General features: G+C 45.4%; 1 protein-coding gene across 1 annotated transcript in view; it reads right to left on the bottom strand.

The window, feature by feature from the left end:
• Positions 1 to 369: 369 nt before the first annotated feature.
• LOC141141300 (putative deoxyribonuclease tatdn3-A) overlaps positions 370 to 20,049 on the bottom strand; it is a 29,482-nt gene continuing 9,802 nt past the window's right edge. The window contains exons 4-7 of the mRNA XM_073628976.1: positions 12,102 to 12,171; positions 11,845 to 11,957; positions 5,149 to 5,229; positions 370 to 516 (exon numbers count right to left, since the gene is read on the bottom strand). Of these exons, the coding sequence (XP_073485077.1) occupies positions 373 to 516; positions 5,149 to 5,229; positions 11,845 to 11,957; positions 12,102 to 12,171 (408 nt within the window). The 3' untranslated portion in view covers positions 370 to 372. The remainder of the gene's footprint in view (positions 517 to 5,148; positions 5,230 to 11,844; positions 11,958 to 12,101; positions 12,172 to 20,049) is intronic.

A 20,049-nucleotide genomic window follows, 5' to 3' on the forward strand; every position in this document is an offset into this window, starting at 1 on the left:
ATGTATCGCTGGCAGTCAGAAAGTGGTTAATATTTTTTTTTGTACAACTATCTCAATTCTTTAAAAATAAAGTATTTGGAGCAACAAGTACAAAGATTTGTTCCCTTCAAATTGCAGGGTATAAGGTGCTGTACAAAGCTTCTAAAGAGCGTTTACCTAGATCATACTTTCTCAACCCTATTGTGGTCATTGGGAATAACCCCCCCCCCCTCCCCCCCTTATAGATAGATGAAAAGATCATTGTTGATAGTGGTTACTTATCTCAGAGGCAGGAATTGCTCAGGGAACCCCTGGCAACCTCAGGAGGAACCCTAATTGAAAAAGTCTGACCCAGATGTTACAAATAAATATGAAGACAGATTTGACGAAAGTTTATTTATTCAACTTGTAATTCATTTTATAGAAGAGCCGCAGGGCGTTCTGTGCTGTCGCCTCGCAAACTGTCTCCGGAGAAAGACTTTTCACTCGAGCAATGTATTCACAGGGGATTTGGATATTCCATGGGACATTTCTTTCCTGAAGAAAACACAAAGGGCAGCGTGATCTATGGAGCTTCAGTCATACCATACATTGATACAAAGCCAGATCCTAATAAAATTGATATGTCAGTTTGAACTAGTATTCACTGGCTTCTTTATATTCACTATATTGTCAAAAGTATTGGGACACCTGCCTTTACACGCACATGAGCTTTAATGGCATCCCAGTCTTATGCCCCGTACACACGGTCGGACTTTGTTTGGACATTCGACAACAAAATCCTAGGATTTTTTCTGACGGATGTTGGCTCAAACTTGTCTTGCATACACACGGTCACACAAAGTTGTCGGAAAATCCGATCGTTCTGAACACAGTGACGTAAAACACGTACGTCGGAAACTATAAACAGGGCAGTGGCCAATAGCTTTCATCTCTTTATTTATTCTGAGCATGCGTGGCACTTTGTCCGTCGGATTTGTGTACACACGGTCGGAATTTCCGACAACAAGGTCCTATCACACATTTTCCATCGGAAAATCCGACCGTGTGTATGGGGCATGAGTCCGTAGGCTTCAATATTTAGTTGGCCCACCCTTTGGAGCTATAACAGCTTCAACTCTTCTGGGAAGGCTGTCCACAAGGTTTAGGAGGGTGTCAATGGGAATGTTTGACCATTCTTCCAGGAGAGCATTTGTGAGGTCAGGCACTGATGTTGGACGAGAAGGCCTGGCTCGCAGTCTCCACTCTAATTCATCCCAAAGGTGTTTTATCGGGTTGAGGTCAGGATTCTGTGCAGGTCAGTCAAGTTCCTCCACCCCAAACTCGCTCATCCATGTCTTTATGGACCTTTTGCACTGGTTGCAACTGTTGGAACAGGAAGTGGCCATCTCCAAACTGTTCCCACAAAGTTGGGAGCATAAAATTGTCCAAAATGTCTTGGTATGCTGAGGCCTTAAGAGTTCCCTTCACTAGAACTAAGGGGCCAAGCCCAACCCCACACCATAATCCCCCCTCCAGCAAAAGATTTGGACCAATGCACAAAGCAAGGTCCATAAAAGACATGGATGAGCGAGTTTGGGGCGTGTAAAGGCAGACTTTCAAATACTTTTGACAATATAGTGTATGTCAGGAACTCAATATGCAAGGCATCCTAAAGCTGAATGTCCAGAATAAGACAAAATCCACTCCTACAGAAACCAATGGGTGATTCGGACCAGCAGTGCCCACCCACTCCAGTTTTGTGTGCAGTTTAAGGTTACACTTTGGTCAGAAGCAATGCTAATACTTGAAAACCATACAGGAAATAATCTACCTACCCAAGACTTCTGCTTTTCATGCAGTCAAAGCTCTTGGCTGCCCCACTGCCTAAAACGATCTTGGTGTTGTTAATAAGGTATTCTGGGAACATCACTTAAGTTGGCACATTTGATGCGCGCTTATTTTAGTTTTGGATAGTGTATGGAAGGATTACAATCTCTTACATGTTTTTTGCAAAGCAGAGAATAAAATCCATCAGATTCCTTAGTGAAAGCACCTCACACAGTACACAAAAACACTGGCTAGGCATACATTTAACCCTTTAATCGCTCTAGATGTTTAACCCCCTCCCAGCCAGTGTCATTAGTAAGGCAACAGTGCATATTTTAATCACTGATCGCTGTATTAGTGCCACTGGTTCTCACAAAGTGTCAAAAGTGTCAGTTAGTGTGAGACTGTTTTCAGCAATATCGCAGTTCCGCTATAAGTCGCTGATTGCCGCCATTACTAGTATCAAAAGGTAAAATAAAAAATTCCAGTACATATGCCATAGTTTGTAGACGCTATAACTTTTGCGCAAACCAATCAATATACGCTTATTACGATTTTGTTTAGCAAAAACATGTAGCAGAACACACATTGGCCTAAATTTATGAAGAAATTTGATATTTTACATTTTTTTATTGGATATGTTTTCTAGCAGAAAGTAAAAAATATTGTTTGTTTTTTTAAAATTTTATTTCTTTTGTTTACAGCGCAAAAAAAAAAAAAAAAAAAAAAAAACAACGGTGATCAAATACCACCAAAAGGTTTTTTTGACCCCAGATCTCATATTTAAGCGTCCTGTCATGTTTTTTTTCTATTGCGGATGTTTACAATCCTTGTAATAGGAATAAACGTGACCCAAATTTTTTTTTTAAAAGGACAGTGTCAAAATAAAAAATAAAAAGTAAAATAAATAAGAATAAAAAAAAAGAAAATTAAAAGCGCCCCGTCCCGCCGAGCTCGTACGCAGAAGCGAATGCATACGTGAGTAGCGCCTGCATATGAAAACTGTGTTCAAACCACACCGTATCACCGCGATCATTATGCCGCGTACGGAAATTCTGCCAGCAAAAGTCCGATGTGAGTTTTTGGTAGAAAATTCCGACTGTGTGTATGCTCCATCGGACTTTTGCTGGTGGAATTTCAGCCAGCAAAAGATTGAGAGCAGGTTCTCTATTTTTCCATCGGAAAAAGTTCCTATCGGAAATTCCGTTCGTCCGTATGCAATTCCGACGCGCACAAAACCATGCATGCTCAGAATTTAAGTACGAGAGAGTGCCGTTGTACGTGTTGTACGTCACCGCGTTCTTGACGGTGGAAAGTTCAGAGAACTTTTGTGTGACTGTGTGTATGCAAGCCAAGCTTGAGCGGAATTCCGTCTAAAAAACCTTGGATTCCGATCGTGTGAACGTGGCATTAGAGTGAGAGCAATAATTCTACCCCTAGACCTCCTCTGTAACTTAAAACTGGTACCCTGTAGAAATTTTTAAACTGAGATTTTAAAGAGTAAAAGTTTGTTGCCATTCCACGAGCGGGCACAATTTTGAAGCGTGACATGTTGGGTATCAATTTACTCGGCGTAACATTATCTTTCAAAATATAAAACAAATTTGGGCTAACTTTACTGTTGTCTTATTTTTTAATTTAAAAAAGTGAATTTTTTCCCAAAAAAGTGCACTTGTAAGACCGTTGCGCAAATACGGTGTGACAGAAATGATTGTAATGACTGCCATTTTATTCTCTAGGGTGTTAGAAAAAAATATATAATGTTTGGGGGTTCTAAGTAATTTTCTAGCAAAAAACAACTGATTTTAACTTGTAAACACTGAGTCTGAAAAATAGGCCCGGTCCTTAAGTGGTTAAAGGTGAACTTAGCCTTTAAGGTCAGCATCAAAGGCCTTGTGAGCCATTGTGAGCCATTGTGATCCTACTGTGCTCTCTGCTGACTGTTATCAGGTTCTTCATCCCCAGCAATCTCAGTGGACCGCCCTATGTTATGGGGGGGAAGGAGATGGATGTGGTGTTCTCTAATCTTGTCCTAGGGTGACAATGCTGCATCTCCATAGATACAATTTGATGTAGAGTATTGTTACCCAGAACAGGAAGTGTGTTAATGCTAAACTCCAGGAAACCTAAAAATCCCTTCTTTGCAGTGGGGCGTCCCCTACACTGCAAGGTTTAACTGCTTGTTTAGGTTTAGGGGACAGAAAAGCACTTTTTTTTACCTAATCCTCTGCTTGCCCAGCAGGTAGCGCTTTTCCATGCTCCAATAGTGGACTGCCCTGGATGTCCTTACCTCCTGGTCCCTGCATCGATCTTGATGACATCAGAGGACCTTGGAACACCGGAGCATGGGAAAGAAAAGGCTGCAGGGACCAGTCTAGCTGAGCAGAGGAAGCTTGCAGGAAGAGAGGTAAGTAAAAGTGCTTTATCAAGTTAACCAGACATAAACAAGCAGTTAACCCTTGAAGTAAGGTGCAGCCCCACTGCAACGGAGGATTTTTAGGTTTCCTGGACTTCAACTTTAATGCCTGGATCACCAGGTAAAAAAAAAAGAAAAAAGGAAGCAATAATATGAAAAAGGAAAATGAAACGCAGTCATTATATCTAAGGATTGGTAAGCTGCAATGTATTATATACAGTATTTGTTTTGGAGGTTTAAATACGCTTTATTCAGATTTACCGTGTTATTAACTGTCGTTTTCTTTTGTACATTAAAATAACAAACATGTCATACTTACCTGCTCTGTGTAGTGGTTTTGCACAGATTAGCCCCGATCCTCCTCTTCTCGGGTCCCACACCGGCACTCCTGGCCCCTCCCTCCTGCCGGGTGCCCCCACAGCAAGCAGAAGGGGGGCCAGAAGTGCCGGTGTGGGACCCGAGAAGAGGAGGATCGGGGCTGCTCTGTGCCATGATTGGGCCTCGTCCCCTCCGTCTTCTGATTGGCTCATTGGCTGTGATTGACAGCAGCGGGAGCCAATGGCTCCTGCTGCTGCCAAAAACCAATGAGGAGTGCGAGTCCCCGGAAAGCCAAGGTTTTAGTGGATATCGCAGGATCGAGAGGGGGATCAGGAAAGTACTGGGGGGGGGGGGGGGGGGGCTGCAGCACACATAGAATGCATGAAGGTAAAAAACCTTGTGCCTTTACAACCACTTTAAATGTAGAAAAACAAAACAAACAAACAAAAAAAAACAACAAAGAATAAAGAATTATGGTTTTCCTTTAAAAATGTATATTCCCTTCTTCTGAGATACATGTATGTTTCGGGTAAATATATTTTTAGCCATGACTTTATCTGATATTTGTGTACACACTTGATAGGCCATGTTCTCTTTTACTTATCATGCTGTCTGTTTATTCTTACCTCTCTGTTTGGTCCGAGTGCTGGTGAATCTGTCTCTAAGCAGATGTTCTCCATTGGGATCTGTCTTATTAGCTTCTCTCTCTGGAAAAACAATGAAGCATAAAACAATTGTAGCTTTTATTAATCATGGCTTGGAATTGAAACGGAGAGGTGCAGCAAGGCTGGCCATATTAATCAGATCTGATCTCTAGCAGGCTTCTATACCAAAGTATGGCAAAAGAGCAATGTGCACAGTAAGGCTAGGTTCACATAGTGCAGACTGCAGGAAGACGTGTAATTTCACGCCTGATGCCTTCTCACACCAAAAAACGCAATGAAGTTTAGGAGATGCGTGGGGGTACCATTAATCTCATACCTCCCAACTTTTTGAGATAAGAACGAGGGACACCTAAGCAAAGGTATGAAGGCATAGGACACACCCCCTGCCACACCCCCTTAAAGGAAAATTATACAAAAAAAGATAAGTCAAACCCACAAGTGCTTTTTTAACCACTACTACCCTTTTATATTGGCATTTGAAATTTACAAATGCAGCAATTTAGAAATTGGATGAAAGGTTTATCACTGGGAAACACTTTTTAAAAGATAAATAGTGCATTTTATATACAAGTATATAGATCAGTCCAAAATGAGGGACAAATGAGGAGGAAAGAGGGACAGAGGGACTTTGTTCCAAATCAGGAACAGTCCCTTGAAATCAGGGACAGTTGGGAGCTATGCATTAATCCTAATAGCATCCCCACGCCCTGGAAACCACAGGAGGACACTTTGAGGTTGATTTACTAAAGGCAAATAGACGGTGCACTTTGTATAGTGCAGTTGCTCCAGAGCTTAGTGATTAAGAGAGAAAGCTTCACTTTGCAAAGAGTACCCAATCGTGTGCAAGGAAAATTAAAAAACAAAAAACAAAAAAAAACACATTTTTTGCTTGCACATGATTGGATGATGGAAGTCAGCAGAGCTTCTGCTCATTTACTAAGCTCTGGAGCAACTTTGTAAAGTGCACAGCCTATTTGCCTTTAGTAAATCAACCCCTTTGTTTCACATTAGGATGTGGTGGCACTATTTCATTCTCACATTTCTTTTTTTTTGCATGTGATTTTTTTTTTTTTCATTTTTTATTTAGTACATTGTGCAATTACAATACAGGTACCAACAATGATACTCCAGACATAAATTTCCAATGTTACAACACAGTAATTATGTAAGACCCGACATTCCAAGTAAAAGAGATAGACTTCTGGGCAACAGCTAATAAAATACTTCAGATAGACCTGCCAGCTTGCACATGCCCAATAGTAAAAGGTAAAAATAACAACCTGGAGCATCTGGATCAGGTATCACAATAGATGTTTGTTGTTGTACCTCCTAAAACCTAACAATAAACACAAACTACATCACCCAATGAGTCATTTTTTTTTAGCAGTTTAACAAAAACAAAAAGGGCCCTCTCTTGACCTGCAGGTGAGGGGGCAAGCAAAAGAAGAGGACCAAAAAGGGGGGAGAAGGAAACAAAAAAAGGGGGGGGGGGTAAAAGGAGGGGAGAGATAAGGGGGGGGCAGGGAATAGGGGGAACATTAGAATCACAGGTGTTGGAATACAGGGATAGGAGGGGCGGAGAACTACGCCCCATCTGCACCCATCCCCAAAGGCAGGCAAATGGAAGGTCACAGCACACAGCCATGTGTATATTGAGACGTGCAAGTAACGGCTGTCCATGGCAACCAGGTATCTCTAAAGTCAGTGACGGCTGTCCATGGCAACCAGGTATCTCTAAAGTCGGTGACGGCTGTCCATGGCAACCAGGTATCTCTAAAGTCGGTGACGGCTGTCCATGGCAACCAGGTATCTCTAAAGTCAGTGACGGCTGTCCATGGCAACCAGGTATCTCTAAAGTCGGTGACGGCTGTCCATGGCAACCAGGTATCTCTAAAGTCGGTGACGGCTGTCCATGGCAACCAGGTATCTCTAAAGTCAGTGAGGGCTGTCCATGGCAACCAGGTATCTCTAAAGTCGGTGACGGCTGTCCATGGCAACCAGGTATCTCTAAAGTCGGTGACGACTGTCCATGGCAACCAGGTATCTCTAAAGTCAGTGACGGCTGTCCATGGCAACCAGGTATCTCTAAAGTCGGTGACGGCTGTCCATGGCAACCAGGTATCTCTAAAGTCGGTGACGGCTGTCCATGGCAACCAGGTATCTCTAAAGTCGGTGACGGCTGTCCATGGCAACCAGGTATCTCTAAAGTCAGTGACGGCTGTCCATGGCAACCAGGTATCTCTCAGGTCGATGACGGCTGTCCATGGCAACCAGGTATCTCTAAGGTCGGTGAGTTAGTGAGCTTCCATAGGTCAGGGATACATGCCCGGGCAGCATTCAGCAAATGCACTGATACAAATACTTTTTATAACGGCGTAGGGGCACCGAGTTTAGATGTAGAAGATAACCCAAGGGGGTCCATGCCAAGGTCAACAGATGTCAGTTGTTTGATCACCCTCCCCACACTGAATATAAACTTTTACTGGGTGTTTAAATATGGACATTACAAAGAAGCAGTTTCAGTTTATACATTCACCGGCCACTTTATTAGGTACACCTGTTTTGCTAATCAGCCAATCACATGGCAACAACTCAATGCATTTAGGCATCCAGCCCTGGTGGAGACGACTTGCTATAATTCAAACCGAGCATCAGAATGGGGGAAAATAGGGGATTTAAGTGACTTTAAACGTGGCATGGTTGTTGGTGCCAGGCGGGCTGGTCTAAGTTTTTCAAAAACTTCTGATCTACTGGGATTTTCACGCACAACCATCTCTCGGGATTACAGAGAATGGTCCGAAAAAGAGAAAATATCCAGTGAGCAGTTGTGTGGACAAAAATGCCTTGTTGATGTCAGAGGAGAATGGGCAGGCTGGTTCGAGATGATAGAAAGGCAACAGTAACTCAAATAACCACTCGTTACAACCAAGGTGTGCAGAATACAATCTCTGAACGCACAACACATTGAACCTTGAAGCAGATGGGCCACAGCAGCAGACCACACTGGTTGCCACTCCTGTCAGCTAAGAACAGGGAATCGAGGCTACAATTCGCACAGGATCACCAAAATTGGATAATAAAAGATTGGAAAAAGTTGCCTGGTCTGATGAGTCTGGATTTCAGCTGCGACATTCAGATGGTCGGGTCAGAATTTGGTGTAAACAACATGAAAGCATGGATCCATCCTGCCTTGTATCAACATTCAGGCTGGTGGTGTAATGGTGGGGGGGATATTTTCTTGGCACACTTTGGACCCCTTAGTACCAATTGAGCATCGTTGCTGACCATGTCCATCCCTTTATGACTACAGTGTACCCATCTTCTGATGTCTTCTTCCAGCAGGATAATGCACCATGTCACAAAGTTCAAATCATCTCACCACTGGATTCTTGAACATGACAATGAGGTCACTGTACTCCAATGGCCTCCACAGTCACCAGATCTCATCCAATAGAGCGTCTCTGGGATGTAGTGGAACGGGAGATTCGCATCATGGAGGTTCACACAACAAATCTGAAGCAACTGCGTGATGCTATGATATCAATTTGGACCAAAAACTCTGAGGAATGTTTCCAACACCTTGTTGAATCTATGCCACGAAGAATTACGGTACTAGCAAGGTGTTCCTAATAAAGTGGCCGGTGAGTGTATATATTACTTGGATACGGATAATTTATCACACTGAATTTGCACATTGTATGGATTGGATGATACATTTCTATTAGTGTACTGGGCACTGGGCTTATGTTTGTGGCTATTGGTCAATCTTCAAATATTATACAGTAGTTTCCATTATTTGGGGTCATTTATAACAGCAGCCTGTTGTTATTAAAATATAGACATGATTTTTTTGTATTTGAAGTAGCACTATAGCATGGAGAGGGTTTTATTATTTGCATGAAGTGCGAGAGCCTCCCATAAATGATCCACTCAGTGCATATCCAGTCAAGTAGGGCCTCATACTACATAACTGTAGGAGATTGTAGACACATTTAGGCCCATAAAACTCCATAGCAGGAATTAGAGCCACAGAATGCTATTTCTATAGGCTGAGAGACTTCTGATCAGGACCAGTGCTAGACTATTGTGCGCCCTAGGCAAGACCAGCTACTTGCACCCCCCCAAAATAAAATAATGCAGCCTGTACAAGAATCTGGGAGGAAGTGATATTGCTCGCAGCTCCTCATTGGCTGGATACCCCTTCTTCACAGATTTGCTGAAGTTTGCAGGTGACGGCTTCGTCTCCTGCTAACATCTTCCAATCCAGCAGCGATATTCGTAACGTCGGCGCACTGTGTGGGTAACAGAACAGCCATCAGAAATTTTAGGGCCCCTAACACAGCTCCTGGGCTTGACCCCCTTACATCAGAGTTTACCCCCAGAGGCGGCTCTCTAATTAGGCAAACTAGGCGGTCGCCTAAGGCCTCGGACTCACAGGGGCCTCACAACTAGCTAATTTGTCTAATTAAAGAGCTTGAGATGGGTAGAAATAGCAGCGCCCGGGTGGCTGGAGGACGGGGTGAGTAGCAGAGCTCCCGCCTCTACTGCACTAGCTGCTCTGTATCACATTCCCTGCCTGTGTACTCGGCCGGTGATCACTGGCTCCTCCGGGTCGCTCTCTCCTTCCCCATTCAGCGCCGCGCAGCCCAGAGTCATCCCCAGCAAGAGCTCCGCCCCCCGAGTCGGCTGCATCCATTCAGGAGCACTGTACACTTCTCCTGCGCAAAGTTTAAGCACACAGGTGCAGCCGTATGAGAGCCGGAGGACACCGCAGGCTTGTCTGCCAGCCCCCCTTCTCCCATCATACACAGATCTTCCTCGCCTCAGAGATATGCTGATTGCCCTGTCTGTGCTGCTGGAGGAAGTCCAGGCAGCCATGAAGCATGCCCTTGCAGACTTGCTTAAGGTGAGTGAGACTCCATATCCCCCACAGACACTTCCATACTCCACTCCATTCCCTCATCTCCCATGGGGACAGGGACCCCCATCTTAGCTAGGGACAGGGACCCCATCTCACCTAGGGACAGAGACCCCCATATCACCCAGGGACAGGGACTCTCATCTCACCTAGGGACAGGGACTCTCATCTCACCTAGGGACAGGGACCCCTTCTCGAATGGGGACAGGGACCCCATCATACCTGTGGACAGGGACCCCAATCTCACCTGGGGGCAGGGACCCCATATCACCTGGGGACAGGGACCCCCATTTCATCTAGAGACAGGGACCCCCATCTTACCTGGGGACAGGGACACCCTTCTTCCCTGGGGACAGGGACCCTTCTCACCTAGGGACAGGGACCCTTCTCACCTAGGGACAGGGACCCTGATCTCACCTGGGGACACCCTTCTCACCTGGGGACACCCTTCTCCCCTGGGGACAGGGACACCCTTCTCACCTAGGGACAGGGACACCCTTCTCACCTAGGGACAGGGACACCCTTCTCACCTAGGGACAGGGACCCCTTCTCACTTAGGGACAGGGACCCCGAACTCCCCTGGGGACAGGGACCCCGATCTCCCCTGGGGACAGGAACACCCTTCTCCCCTGGGGACAGGGACCACTTCTCACCTAGGGACAGGGACCCCATCTCACCTGGGGACAGGGACCCCCATCTCACCTAGGGACAGGGACACCCTTCTCACTTAGGGACAGGGACCCCTTCTCACTTAGGGACAGGGACCCCGAACTCCCCTGGGGACAGGGACCCCGAACTCCCCTGGGGACAGGGACCCCGATCTCACCTAGGGACAGGAACACCCTTCTCCCCTGGGGACAGGGACCACTTCTCACCTAGGGACAGGGACCCCCATCTCACCTAGGGACAGGGTTCCCCATCTCAGCTAGGGACAGGGACCCCATCTCAGCTAGGGACAGGGACCCCCATCTCACCTGGGGACAGGGACCCCTTCTCCCCTGGGGACGGGGACCCCTTCTCACCTAGGGTCAGGGACCCCTTCTCCCCTAGGGACAAGGACTCCTTCTCACCTAGGTACAGCATTGATAGAGACAGAGCACTGACCCCCACTGAGAAAGAGGACACTGACTCTAGCACCAAGACAGAGTGCACTGAGAAAAAGTGCCCTGACACCAGCACTGAGAACACACTGACGCCAGTGCTCAGAGAGTGCACTGACACCTGCATTGAGATAGAGGACACTGAAACTAGATCTTTAAGGCTGTTAATATATGCAATTTATGCAGTTAATTTTTATCACTTAAATTATTTTTTCCATTAGGGGCGTGAGTGGGGCCTCCTGTCTAAGTTATGCCTAAGGCCTCACAAAGTCTAGAGCCGCCTCTGTTTACCCCTTTCATTAGGGTCCACAAAGTTGCCTCCCCTTACATCAGGGTCCCAAGAGTCCCCTCTCCTTAAATCAGATTCTCAAAGTGCCCCCTTATATTTGGGTTCCCAGAGTCCCCCTGGCCATGGCTGCGCCCTAGGCAGCAGGGCGCCCTAGGCCTCTGCCTAGTTTGCCTAGTGGTAGCACCGGCTCTGCCTCTGATCACCTTTGTCAGACAGCAGTATGGGTGTAGGTCACACAGGGCTATGCAGTTGCTTTGGATTTGGAAATCCTATACTATTCTTGGCCGAAGCAGGTGCATGGTTTGATGCCAGAGTTGTGCTTATAATTAATATCTATAATAATATCTTACCTGATTATTTTTGGTAACTGCAGGGGGAAAGGAGAAGAAGTACCCAGCCTTCACACCCTCCAAGGCAGCTGAAGGGCGGCCAGCAAAATTGTGTAGCAAAGCTTTCTCAATACCTGGAATGTAGACAGGAACATATCACTACGAACGTTCAATAAAACTTCTCCCTCCCCACCTTTCATTTCATATCACTTTATTAAGCTGTGTCAAAAATCAAATAATGAAATCATACAACATGACTGGCAGTCCGCAAATCTTACCTTGTTCTTTCAGAAACGCTATTGTTTGTCTTCCAGCTGAGCGAGAATGGACATTTCTGTCAAAATCAAAATGTTAAAGTGGTGTTAAACCCAAAAGAAAACATTTATTATATTGCAGCTTACCAATTCGTAGATGTAATTTGCATTCATCTTCTTTTTTTAGGCTTTTTTCCCTATATTTTGACCTTGTGATCCAGCCAGTAAGTCTGTTGCTTTTTAGCACAACAGGCTGAAAAATGTATCAGTTAGCGCATTCAAACAAGCCATTTACCACTGACAGGGGTGTTTACAATGATCAACTTTTATTTATATATGTAAAATCTTTATCCCAAAAGATAAAAGAAGTTTGCTGTAACTACTTGTGTAACTGCAGCGTGAGCTGGGGTTTGGTTTCAGTTTTGTTTGTGTATCTAAATCTGCTAGTACATCTAACACTCCCCTCCCCCCAGACTGACAATACTGCTGTCCAAACGTGCCCCCTGTGCTCCTTCATCCAGAGAGGAGGCACTCTAATACAAAAGATGTGTTACTGATCAGATCACCAGGGGAAACAGAGAGAAAAGCCTAAGAAAAGAAAACTGATGCAGCCACCACATCTAATGATTGGTAAACTGCAATATATTACATGTTTGGTTTTGGGTTTAATACTGCTTTAATGTTAGAAAGGAGAAAACCTTTCCTGAAGTGGTTCTAAAGGCAGAAGGTTTTTTTTTATCTGAATGTATTCTATGCATTTAGATAAAAAGCCTTCTGTGTGCAGGAGCCCCCCTCAGCCCCCCTAATACTTACCATCCCATCTCGATCCAGCGATTTTGCATGAGAGACTTGGCTGTCTGGGACTCCCCTCCTTATTGGCTGAGATGGCAGTGAAGCGTCATCGGCTCCCGCTTCTGTCAATCAAAGTCAGTGAGCCAATGAGGAGAGAGAGGGGGGGAGCCCGGGGGCCACAGCTCCATGTCTGAATGAACACAGGAAGCTGTGGCTCGGCTCGGGTGCCCCTATAGCTAGCTGCTTGCTGTGGGGTCACTCAACAGGAGGAACTTCTTTTGGGCGACAGGCGTCCTACGGTTTTGTTTGCTTGATTTTACCGCGATTCATCGGGCAAAATTGCGCCGTGATTGGGGTGCCATTGAGGAGTAATGGAGGACTTCTGCTGACAACCCCCCCCCCGCACAGCCATTCACTGGGAAGATCAGCGTGCTGCTGCCTCTCCTCCCCCCAGCTCTTATGCAGCTGAGAACAGAGGGAAAAGGTGATTACTTATAAAAAAGGAGAAAAAAAAAACTATTTATATTTTTTTTTATATACATAAACAAATGTTTTGCCTTTCATTTATATTTTAAACTGAATGGGTTGTTTTACAAGTTGATCATTTACAGTACAATCACTTTAAATTACCAGCAGCAAAACGACCACAAATTCATAAAAGAAAAAAAAACTGAGCATTTGCTTCTGAAAGCAAACTTATGGTGTTCCAAATTTCTAACTGCCATCCACATATGCAGAACTTGACTGTATGTTACTGTAAGTGTCCGCACCTACTCAGCATGTATTAGCTGAACCAGGAGAAAAACATCAGCTTGCCGAATGCAATCTGCTGTAAATCAGTTATAGGGGAGGGATGGGCAGACACATTTTTTTGCAGAAATTCAATTCTCTGTCCATACATTGTAAAAAGGAGAGGAATATGTCTAATCAAGAACCAAATGCTTTGAATCAACTGCCCATCCTCAAACCCTAGGGGAAGCCAACACAGCATTTTGTGTGAATTGGCCAATGCGGATAGCAGCACATGAGTGGTTAACAGATCCCTAAAGAAGGAATTATCAGCATCCTCTCCCACAGAGGTTTACTGTTGTTTGTTTAGGCCAAATCTTCCAGTACAGATGAACCAAAACCAATGAGATATATGCATTGCTGTGGCTCAAAAGGAGTTCAGGTCAGGCTACCTGGTGCTGTAAAGTGGAGTTCCACCCAAAAGTGTAACTTCCGCTTTAAGCAATTCTCGCCCCCCGATATGCCACATGGCATGTAATTTTTTTGGAAGGGTGTGGGTACTTAGTTTAGAGCAGGACTTCCTGTCCCACTTCCTCCTTCCTGCTCTTGGTCGCCTAGGCGACTGCTCCTCTCCCCCTAGGCAGCCCCTCCCTCTCAGCAATCTTCTGGGACACGTGACAGGTCCCAGAAGATTGCCTGGCCACTAGCAGAGCGCAGCGCGACTCGCACATGCGCAGTGCGCGCCCGGCCGTGAAGCCGAAAGCTGTCACGGCCAGGTGCCCACAGTGACTATGACGGCGCCGGTGGAGAAGAGGGGGAGAGGAGCGAGGCCATGGGCGGCCGTATCGCTGGACTGTGAAACAGGTGAGTGTCTCTTTATTAAAAGTCAGCAGCTACACTTTTTGTAGCTGCTGACTTTTTATGAACTAAAAAACGCGTGGAACTCCGCTTTCAGACTCTTTGATTCCAGGGTGACAATGCCCATACACAAAGAAATCTGATTGTTGGAAAAAGAATTACCTTCTTTTCACCTATACTGCCCATACACTCAGTGTGCTTCACAAAATTCCAAAGAATATGTAAATTTGTCATACCCTAGACAATGTCAAATGTGACGAAACGCATCGGGTGACGCTTGTGTCCGTGATGTCATTGCGTGTTCGCTCCAGGGCTTTCATTTTACTGTCTTTAAGATGATTGTTTTCACACAGCGCTGTTTTCCATTTGGATTGTTGTAAATGTTTAGTACAATTTAAATAAAAGATTTTATTAATGGCTGGTATTCCTTTACATATATCCATGAGGCGGGAGCTTGATCTGTGAGTGCAGTGACCTCCGATCTGGATCTGGAGCAGTGGGAGACCTGCAACATCTATTATTGTGCGACTGAGCCTCATTGGAAAGATGGAGATCTTTCAACAACTTTGTTGACTTAATACCCATGGTAGTATCCACTATTTCTGGTAAGCGTGCTGGCTACACTTTGTGATGGTGGATCACAGACTGATTGTTCAGCCTTTAGATATATAATTTTTCACTTATATTGTCGTGGGACTTATTCCTTACATTAGTTGTCAGAACTTTTTTACCAGGTCACTGATTTCGTGCTATTGTTATTTTCAGGACTATCTTGATGCACCAATCTGTGGAAGTGCATTTATTTCACTTTCTCTATAGATGCATTTAATTTTCTTCACATTATTCTATGTATTAAATTCAGAGCATATACTGTACTTTTGATTGATATTGTTATATTATTTTGGATGTTTACTCACTTTAATTCTAGAGCTGCACTATAATGTATGTATTTGATTGTGCACTATTTTATGTCTAGTGAAGTGCCAGCAGCTACATCTATCCTCTAAGCGCAGTTTCTTCTATCTTTTTATGTAAATGTCTTCACTTTATGTTACTATTATTATTTTTTTACAATTTTAAATTTTACAAATAAACATTTTATACAGGGTCCTAAAGAGATAGCACAGAAGATGTTTGCTTTCAGACTTGCTCTCTCTAACTGAATCTTCACAGGGCACCAGGGCACAGGCAGGGGGAGAGAGGGTGATCAGACATTCATGTTCTGACTCATTCAGTTGTTTGTGTATATTGTAGTTTGGGTAATAGAGCTCAGTAACCAACACGAAAAGCAAAGGAATTAAAAGGCAACTGTAATACTATAATGGTTTAATTTTAATTATGTCAAAGTTTTTATATTTTTTTTAATGGAAGCTTTATTTCTTTCATTTACAAAGAGGCATATAACAACAACCCAGATTTTCCTGAGCACTATGGGTCATCCAAAGAAAGAGTACAGCAGTAGTTATTTCCATTCAGGAACTGCTGACTCTCAACAAAACTTTTGAGTTATAGTGCCTTGAAAAAGTATTCATAGCCCTTGAAATTTTCCACATTTTGTCATGTTACAACCAAAAACGTAAATGTATTTTATTGGGATTTTATATGATCAACCAACACAAAGTAGCACATAATTGTGAAGAAGAAGGAAAATGATAAATGGTTTTCAAAAATGTTTACAAATAAATAGATGAAAAGTGTGGCGTGCATTTGTATTCAGCCCCCTTTACACTGATATCCCTAACTAAAATCTAGTGGAACCAATTGCCTTCAGAAGTCACCTAATTAGTAAATAGAGTCCACCTGTGTGTAATTTAATCCCAGTATAAATACAGCTGTTCTGTGAAGCCCTTAGAAGTTTGTTAGAGAACCTTAGTTAACGAACAGCATCAAAAAGGCCATAGAAACACACCAGACAGGTCAGAGATAAAGTTGTGGAGAAGTTTAAAGCAGGGTTAGGTTATAAAAAATATCCCAAGCTTTGACCATCTCAAGGAGCACTGTTCACTACATCATCCGAAAATGGAAAGAGTATGGCACAACTGCAAACCTACCAAGACATGGCCGTCCACCTAAACTGACAGGCCGGGCAAGGAGAGCATTAATCAGAGAAGCAGCCAAGAGGCCCATGGTAAATCTGGAGGATCTACAGAGATCCACAGCTCAGGTGGGAGAATCTGTCCACAGGACAACTATTATGCCGCGTACACACGGTCGGACTTTCCGGCATACTTGGTCCGGCGGACCAGAGTGTGCCGGACAATCCGCCCGTGTGTGGGCGCCGGCGGACTTTTTCCCAAAAGCCCGCCGGACCTAGATTTGAAAAAAGTTTTAAATCTTTCCGCCGGACTCAGTTTCGGGCGGAAAGTCCGCTCGTGTGTGTGCTGGTCCAACGGAAAGCCCGCTCGTGTGTATGCTGGTCCGACGGACCAGATACGACACGAGGGCAGGGTATTGCATCTCGCGCTCGCTGCAAAAGGAAAAACAAATTTTCCTATTGCGGCGAGCGCGGGGCATACCAGGCCCTTAGGTCTGGTATGGATTATAAAGGGGAACCCCCCTACGCCGAAAAAACGGCGTGGGGTCCCCCCTAAAATCCATACCAGACCCCAATCCGAGCACGCAGCCTGGCCGGTCAGGAAAGGGGGTGGGGACGAGCGAGCGCCCCCCCCCTGAACCGTACCAGGCCGCATACCCTCAACATGGGGGTGGGTGCTTTGGGGGAGGGGGGCGCCCTGCGGGGCCCCCCCACCCCAAAGCACCTTGTCCCCATGTTGATGAGGACAAGGGCCTCTTCCCGACAACCCTGGCCGTTGGTTGTCGGGGTCTGCGGGCAGGGGCTTATCGGAATCTGGGAGCCCCCTTAATAAGGGGGCCCCCAGATCCCGGCCCCCCACCCTATGTGAATGAGTATGGGGTACATGGTACCCCTACCCATTCACCTAGGGAAAAAGTGTAAGTAATAAAACACACTACACAGGTTTTAAAAATATTTTATTAAACAGCTCCGGGGGGGGGGATCTTCCTCCGGCTTCGGGGGTCTTCTTCCGGCTTCGGGGGTCCCTCCGCTTCATCTTCTCCCGACGTCCGGTTGGTTCTTCTCCGCTCTCTTCTCCCGGTGTTCCAGTTCTTCGGCCGGCTCCTCTGCTGTCTTCAGGTAGCTCTCTTGCCAGCAGAGGTCCGGACTTCTGGGCCTCTGGGCTTTTGGGCTTCTTCTCTTCTCTTCTCCAGATGTTGACACGACGCTCTCTCCAGCTGGACTGCTCTCCGAGGGCTGCGTTGTGACTTATATAGGCGGAGACCCCGCCCCCTTTTGATGTCACAGTCCCAGCATACTCATTCACATAGGGTGGTGGGCCGGGATCTGGGGGCCCCCTAATTAAGGGGGCTCCCAGATTCCGATAAGCCCCCCGCCCGCAGACCCCGACAACCAACGGCCAGGGTTGTCGGGAGGAGGCCCTTGTCCTCATCAACATGGGGACAAGGTGCTTTGGGGTGGGGGGGCCCCGCAGGGCGCCCCCCTCCCCCAAAGCACCCACCCCCATGTTGAGGGCATGCGGCCTGGTACGGTTCAGGAGGGGGGGGGGCGCTCGCTCGTCCCCACCCCCTTTCCTGACCGGCCAGGCTGCGTGCTCGGATTGGGGTCTGGTATGGATTTTAGGGGGAACCCCACGCCGTTTTTTCGGCGTAGGGGGGTTCCCCTTTATAATCCATACCAGACCTAAGGGCCTGGTATGCCCCGCGACGGGGCTTGCAAGGTGTCAATCTCGCCGATAAAAGCGGCAAGATTGACATCCTTTTCTAGTCCCGTCGCACCTGAGTCACGTTCAAAATGAACGGACTTGTCCGTGTGTGGGCAAGTCCGTTCATTCTGAAAGTCCGCCGGAACTCCGGCGAAAGTCCGTCGGAAAGACGGGCGGACTTAGCCCGCCGGAAAGTCCGGGCGTGTGTGGGCAAGTCCGTCCGTTTTAAAGTCCGGCGCACCTGGCGGACAAAGTCCGTCGGAAAGTGTGCCGGACCAAGTAGGATAGAAAGTCCGACCGTGTGTACGCGGCATAAGTCACGCACTCCACAAATATGGCCTTTATGGAAGACTGGCAAGAAGAAAGCCATTGTTGAAAGAAAGCCATAAGAAGTCCTGTTTGCAGTTTGTGAGAAGCCATGTGGGGGACACAGCAAACATGTGGAAGAAGGCCCTCTGGTCAGATGAGACCAAAATTTAACTTTTTAGCCCAAAAGCAAAACACTGTGTGTGGTGGAAAATTAACACTGCACATCACCCTGAACACACTATACCCTCCGTGAAACATGGTGATGGTAGCATCATGTTGTGGAGATGCTTTTCTTCAGCAGGGACAGGGAAGCCGGTCAGCGATGATGGGAAGATGGATGGAGCCAAATACAGGGCAATCATAAAAGAAAACCTGTTAGAGGCTGCAAAAGACTTGAGACTGGGGTGGAGGTTCACCTTCTAGCAGGACAACGACCCTAAACATACAGCCAGAGCTACAATAGAATGGTTTAGATCAAAGCATATTCATGTGTTAGAATGACCCAATCAAAGTCCAGACCTAAATCTAGTTGAGAATCTGTGGCAAGACTTGAAAATTGCTGTTCACAGAAGCTCTCCATCCAATCTGACAGAGCTTGAGCTATTTTGCAAAGAAGAACGGGCAAAAATGTCACTCTCTAGATGTGCAAAGCTGGTAGAGACATCCCCAACAAGACTTGCAGCTGTAATTGCAGTGAAAGGTGGTTCTACAAAGTATTGACTCAGGGGGGCTGAATACAAATACACACCACACTTTTCACATATTTATTTGTAAAAAATGTTGAAAACCATTTAATTTTTTTCCTTCAACTTCACAATTATGTGCCACTTTTTGTTGATCTATCACATAAAATCAAATACCTTTATGTTTTTGGTTGTAACATGACAAATTTTGGAAAATTTCAAGGGGTATGAATACTTTTTCAAGGCACTCTATATAGGAGGGAGAAGAGAGAAGGGGAAGGAGTCGCTGCTCTTCTGTTGTGTGTGTACATTTAAGCCATAGCTACAAAGCTTTGTAAACTGTAGGCTTTTTCAAGAGTTAAAATTAAGCTGGTTCAACAGGTATCAGTTGAATTTCGGTCTCTATGAATGGGCTACCTGTTTGTACACAAGTCGATCTATCGATCAGCCTGTCAGGTTTTTCCCAAATGATCAGTGCCACCAGCTATAGCCCGCAACACTGATAATTTTATTATGTTGGCAGGGAAAGCTCCCTGCCAGCAGAATGCAATAGCTCAGCAATAGCTCAGCAGAAGTGATTACCTCATCCCCATGATATGTGTGGATGGAGGAAACAGTTCATTATTTTTCGTTCGACAAAAAAAAAAAATGAATTGTGTATGGTCTGCCTAAGCATGCAGAGGAAAATGTGCATATGAGCCTGAAGATCCACCTGTTAGACTGGAAATACACATATAAAATATTCACTTGCAATAGTTCATATTAATCTGACTAAAAAAGTAAAATAAAATATTCGATTTTTTTAGCTTTGGACATAATAAAAAAGAAAATACAAAAACATGATAAAATCCCTTTAAAGTG

Source organism: Aquarana catesbeiana, linkage group LG04 (assembly GCF_042186555.1).
Source record: "Aquarana catesbeiana isolate 2022-GZ linkage group LG04, ASM4218655v1, whole genome shotgun sequence".
Classification (NCBI taxonomy): Eukaryota; Metazoa; Chordata; class Amphibia; order Anura; family Ranidae; genus Aquarana; species Aquarana catesbeiana.